The sequence below is a fragment of the Carex rostrata genome, chromosome 16 (assembly GCF_964058835.1).
Source record: "Carex rostrata chromosome 16, lpCarRost1.2, whole genome shotgun sequence".
Taxonomy (NCBI): domain Eukaryota; kingdom Viridiplantae; phylum Streptophyta; class Magnoliopsida; order Poales; family Cyperaceae; genus Carex; species Carex rostrata.
The window spans coordinates 2,028,263-2,033,880 of record NC_135933.1 but is presented as its reverse complement, the minus strand read 5'-3'; the positions used below and the strand labels follow the sequence as shown (position 1 = coordinate 2,033,880).

Genomic DNA, 5,618 nt, shown 5'->3' with positions numbered 1-5,618 from the left:
TCACAGATTATACTTTTTCCTTTTTCTTTTTTTAAATGAGAGAGCTCAACGATGAGTACAAAAGAAAAACATCCACTAATCTGCATCTTATTTTTCTCTGGATCAACAGGGTACAAAGCTGGATAAGCATAATATTTGTCTTTGATCTAGTCAGATTTAATAGCACACCTGAGTTCCTAACAAAGGGCATCGGTGTCAAATCCATTAGCACAATTTAAACTTGAAAAGGGAACAATTCACAAAATTAAAAAAAAAAAAAAAAAAGATAATTAACTATCAATCTGTATTTGATAGGACTCTATAAATGAAAAATATAATATATCACTTGTTCACATGACAGAAACAAAGGGAGCAAAGAGCCATTCAGGCAGAATATTCCAACGCAGCACTGCACCAGTGCAACACATTTAATATTATGCTTCCATTTGAAATAAAAAAAAAAAATCATTTTCAATTTGAATCAATCTGTAGAAAATCCTAAAATGTCCTCAAATCAGATAAATTCACCTCTCTCTCTCTCTCTCTCAAAATAATTTTCTACTAAGGACCCTCGCCAATGCAGGGCCAAATCGGGCTGCTGTCATCGCCCATCCACAACAACAGCAGACCAAGGTGAACCAGGTCCATGCGATTGAAACCCTAAAGTTCAGATCTGAGGGTGCTACACTGCTCCTATTCACAACCCTTGAACTACACAAAGTCCATTACTGCAACCATACTTCAACCCCTCCATTTCTATCTGGCCGCAGCTGCTGCTCCCAAGGACAGCCCCAATGATTCCCACCCAATTCTTTACTTGAGAAGACACATTACCTCGCAATGTTCAATTGAAACAGGGCACTTGGCTGCATCCTTTACTGCCTCCAATAATTTTGGCAGGTGCCACTGTACCAGAAACAGGTATAGCTTCTGCACTTGGGTTCAGTTAGGTATCTATTGGGACTTGGGTAGATGAGTTGCTACATAATACGGGTGGAGTGATGAGTGGGGGGCACGAAGTGGCAGGTGATGAGTTATTTGGTAGGATGTGTCTCTTGGGTCCCTTCACTTTCACCGACCCAGCTTCGACCAAACTTAGTGCCAGGAGGGAGCACCTGCTCAATACGTTTTGCCACAATTTTCCAGGCTGCTGGGCTGAGTTTAGCAGCAAATCGAGCAAGACTGCGTGAGTATGCATGAGGCTGATGGATCCCAACCTGGTTCAAAATTTATATAATTGCTGACTGTAACAACAATAATATCTTATATAACAAATATCCCACTGTGCAGTTCACTAATTAAATTTGCTTCTGCCACAACATAAAATGATAGTTAAAAATAAAAACCATGAAAGGCTACCTTTACAATTAAGAATGCCAATCATCTCTAAAGTGCCTTTTCATCTACATTGAACCTTATTAATCCCCTTAGTTTTCACCCAATGTACCTTTTCTGATTTATCATTGAATTAGCCCTCAGAAGAATGTAAAAGAGTGTTGATAAACTTTCTTCTCAGTTTATAAACTTTATAAGCAAATAAAAGAATAGGAAGTAAGCAACCAACCAACTTTTCAGGCAAGGTTAGTGCATGTTTTCATGAAGACATGGACTATTGTTTGGATAGGAATCACTAAAGTTTACAGTAAAACGCAAAAGGCACAATTGTTGGCCAATTTAAAAAAATCGACAATTCTGAAAGTTCAGTAAACATAGACAGCTGTTGAATATAAACGGATGAACCATATAGAAAGGAGATTGATCGTACCGGGATCAGCGCTTTCCTCTCACTGTCAAAAGTGGAAAAAATAGGTAGATCTTGCATGGAATCAGATGGAATGGGATGGTCATATGTGCCCCTGCGGCTTGCATCAATCTCTGTTAGTTTCTTTCCCCACTTTGACCAACCTCCTTTGAATCCAAATCCTATCAGAAACAAAGAAAATAATACTGAGTTCAAATTACAAAGGAGAGGGCAGCTGCAGGCTTAAGGAAAGTTTTGATCTTGGAACAAAAGAATAGCATAGAGTAAAGTTATAAAAAGAAATCCAGTAAACTTGTGAACTAAGCATCAAGTACAAACAAAACATCAAAATAAATAAATCACTGACCTGAGAAGTCATCATTTCTCTCAGATCTAAGTTCACTAGACCAGTTATTCTCCAAGACCCTGAGACCAAAAAGGTTCTTTGGTGGGTCCACTATTGCAGCTTTATCAGGCTGTTTGCATGGCTGGTCCTGGCCTCGGAAAATCGGGGCCCGCCCACAGGTCCCAGCATTGGAAAACCCAACATCAGGAGAAGGATCAGGCACCACACGCTCGGCTGCAGGAGGCCTTCCAGGTTTCTTCAACGGTGGTCTCCCTCTGCGCGGGGCTGGCTTCGGTTCTTGCTCCCTGTTCTCAGTCTCTGTTTTAAGGTTTGTGAAATCCTTCTTCGCAAGTTCTTCAATAGTGCGAGCCTACAACCGATTGATAAATTAATCAAGCACCTAATTACAAACAAGTGCCAAAATTTGAGCAAAAATTAAATAAATATATCTTGAACATGCAAATACCTGCCGGTAGTAGATTGTGTCAGATGCATTGTACACCATAGCATTGGAACATATCAAAAAGATGTCACTCTGCAAAACACAATAACCAACAATACTTGTAAGAGATTAAACAAAATCAGAGGAACTGTTTCTCCAAACCCGATGGTAATCATTTGGCACAAACAAAAGTCTTATGCCCGACATCAGGAACTCCTAATCAAAAATTACATTGTTGTAGCAATACATCCATTGAAGATAACTTCTGTAGCTCCACAAAAGGACCTTTGTCTCGTTACAAATGAAGAATGGTAATGGAAATGAATAAACAAATACAAGTGCATTTCTCAAAATTGGATTTATATTTTCAGAGACACTACAACTTTTTAAACACGGTGTTGATATGAAATTCTGCAGTTCTGATCATTTGAGCAAAAAAATCAAATATATGATGAATTGACACAAACAAGAATGACCGTTGCAGGAAAAATCTGTAGCCAGGTCCTCATAAATCACAATTACCTAGCACGACCAACTAGAATAAGAAGCAATTGAGAACCTAAATTAAGAAAATAAATTTAACACTGCAACCCCCTCCGCCCGAAGCAAAAACAAGAAGAGAATATTCTCTTCCTCACCCTCTAACAATGTGAACTTACATCCAAGAGAGCCTCTGAGAAGCGATGAAAGATAACAAATTTAACACTGAAATCCCTAACCCCTAATTTCCCATCCCCAAAACAACATGGACCTAAAAATAAAAATAAAAATGGCCTCTGGACATATGCAAGTAAAAGACAAAATGCCCAGAAATCTATAAAACATGACAAGTTCATTTTATGTGAAAACATAAGTAGAGAAAAAAAAAACAGATGTTCCAAATTCTTGACTAAAAAAACTGACCTAAAAGATCAGTTTCCAATTCTACACTTTTAGACATAACAGATATAACATAAGGCCAGATTCCAAAGAATGAGAAATGATTTATACAAACCTCAAGCTGCTCCAAATTAGCATATTCACCCTTCTCAAGCTTCTCCCGGACCGTCCCAAAGTCCATGGGATGGTCAATAATCTCATGGTAATCTGGTAACTGCAAGCAAATAAAACATAATTCCCCAAACAATAACCAAACTGAACCAAACCAAAAACCATATATCCATCAAACATAAGAGAAAAAAAAACCCTGACCTCCTCAGGATCAACAGGCTCTGAAAATACTCCATATGTATCCTTCCTGAATAAACCAAAACAAAATTAGAAAGACAGCAAAATTCAACGAAAGAAAAGAAAGATAAAGACGGCCATGGGAATTGGGTAAAAAGAAGAAGATGAAGAACTTACTTCTGAAGCCTTTCAAGGATGACAATCAACAACTTTTTGTCAGGCATAGGTGTAGTGGGTCCAGGCTCTGACAGCTCTAAAGATCCACACAGCATAGATACAAACAAGTGTTACTAAAAAATTCAATTACCGCTTTAAAGTTTGCAATTCTTTTTTTTTCCTCATAACAATTAAATGAGTAAAAGCTGTAGAAGCACCACAAACCTGCATCCTCAGCTGTCGCTTTCGCACCAAGCTTGGTTTCGCTCTCTGCCTGAAAATTAGAAGAAATAAAACAGCTTATACCAAAGTCAAAAGAAAATTAAGAAAATTCGAGAGCAGAAAAAATTACTAAAAAGAAAAGAGCATCCTCGAATCCCCAAAATAATAAACACAGAACGAGAAGAAGTACAAAAAGGGAAGGCAAACGGACAAAAAGGAAATCTTTCGGCTGTCTCCAACAAAGAGCAGATAAATACCAAAATTGGAAAAACTAAACCCTTCCGAGCAAAAATATATTTCCGACAGGAAATACAACTGATTTCTTTCGACCAGAAAATGTTGGAGGTTGACCAGGTCAAAGCCAAAAGCCTAGCCCTACAACTAGCACTAGTAGTCCCAACTCTCAAGTGGAAAAACAAGAGATGGGGTTATTATCCCTTAAAATATAGCGTAAAAGAACAGACTTCTGCCACAGTTCCACCGTACAAACACTGCGCGCCAAATTCAACGCTTTAAATGCCAATAAATCATTTAGAGCTCCCAATTTTTCCACGTTTCCTCACTCCTCCACTTGTCAACACCACACGAGACACAGCACAGTGTTCAAGCGCGAATTCCAATAAGCACCTCATATTTTCTCAGCATTACAAAGAGAAAACGGTGTATAGCCTTCAATTGATGAGATAATTGCAAATTGTTCCTTCTCAGAAAGGACACTTTTGCAACCTTGTGGTCTTTGCGAGATTACAAATGCATGGAAATGTAAGGTTCTAGTATTGGAATTCAACGAGAACTTCACACCGATGTGTACAGAACCAACTGATAAAGTCAGAGGCGCACCCGATCAGGCGAATTCGAGGCTGCATCGAGCACCAGTCGAAGCTTCTTCTCCTTCCGGCTTGTATTCTTCTCCTCTTCCTCGTCCTTGTCCTGGTCGCTGGTGCTAGGGTTAGGGTTCTGGCGAGTGGATCGGCGGCCTGAGGTGGAATTGGGGAAGCGAAGGTTAGGAATGGGATTAGAGGGGTTAGGATTAGGGTTCCGCCTCTTCCTCTTGAGACTCTCCTGCTCCTGCTCCTCCTGTTGCTTCTGCAAACGGAGGCTCCGTTTCTTGAGATCTAGGAGAGAGGGACGTCCTTTCTTCTTCCGTCCTCTCCGGCGGGTCATGTCCAGTGGAGCAGATGCCTTGCTGCTGTTGCCCATTCTCACACGCCACGTATCCCCGCCTACTTTCTCTCTCTAGTCTCTACAAGTGTGCTCCCCTCTCTCTCTCTCCTGCGCTCTAGAAGGGAGATTAATTGGGATTTGCTTTTGGAGCTTCCGTTTCTGTTGTTATTCCAAATTCGGATAGCTAATGCCATTTTTTTTATAGATCGTCAGATCTAAAATAAGCGCATCGGATCATCTTTCTGACGTCGGTAAAAATCAGTGTAAATAGTCAGGTAATTAATCTGATTCGTTTATTTTAAATCGTACCATAGCGGAAAAGAAAATTCGGCTATCCCGGCCCATAATAACAGCATAAGGCATATGGCCCATATACCCGATTTTTTTTTAGTTACCAGCCG

The 5,618-nt window shown here is 39.8% G+C and overlaps 1 protein-coding gene across 1 annotated transcript; it reads right to left on the bottom strand.

Moving 5' to 3' along the window:
- Window positions 1-266: 266 nt before the first annotated feature.
- Window positions 267-5,376, bottom strand: LOC144567866 (uncharacterized). The gene is made up of 9 exons (XM_078318073.1): window positions 4,894-5,376; window positions 4,057-4,105; window positions 3,853-3,928; window positions 3,700-3,745; window positions 3,503-3,601; window positions 2,533-2,601; window positions 2,088-2,436; window positions 1,745-1,902; window positions 267-1,196 (listed from the first exon to the last, which is right to left on the bottom strand). Exons 1-9 carry the CDS (start codon window positions 5,251-5,253, stop codon window positions 1,014-1,016), a joined length of 1,389 nt encoding a protein of 462 aa, XP_078174199.1. The 5' UTR covers window positions 5,254-5,376; the 3' UTR covers window positions 267-1,013.
- Window positions 5,377-5,618: the final 242 nt, after the last annotated feature.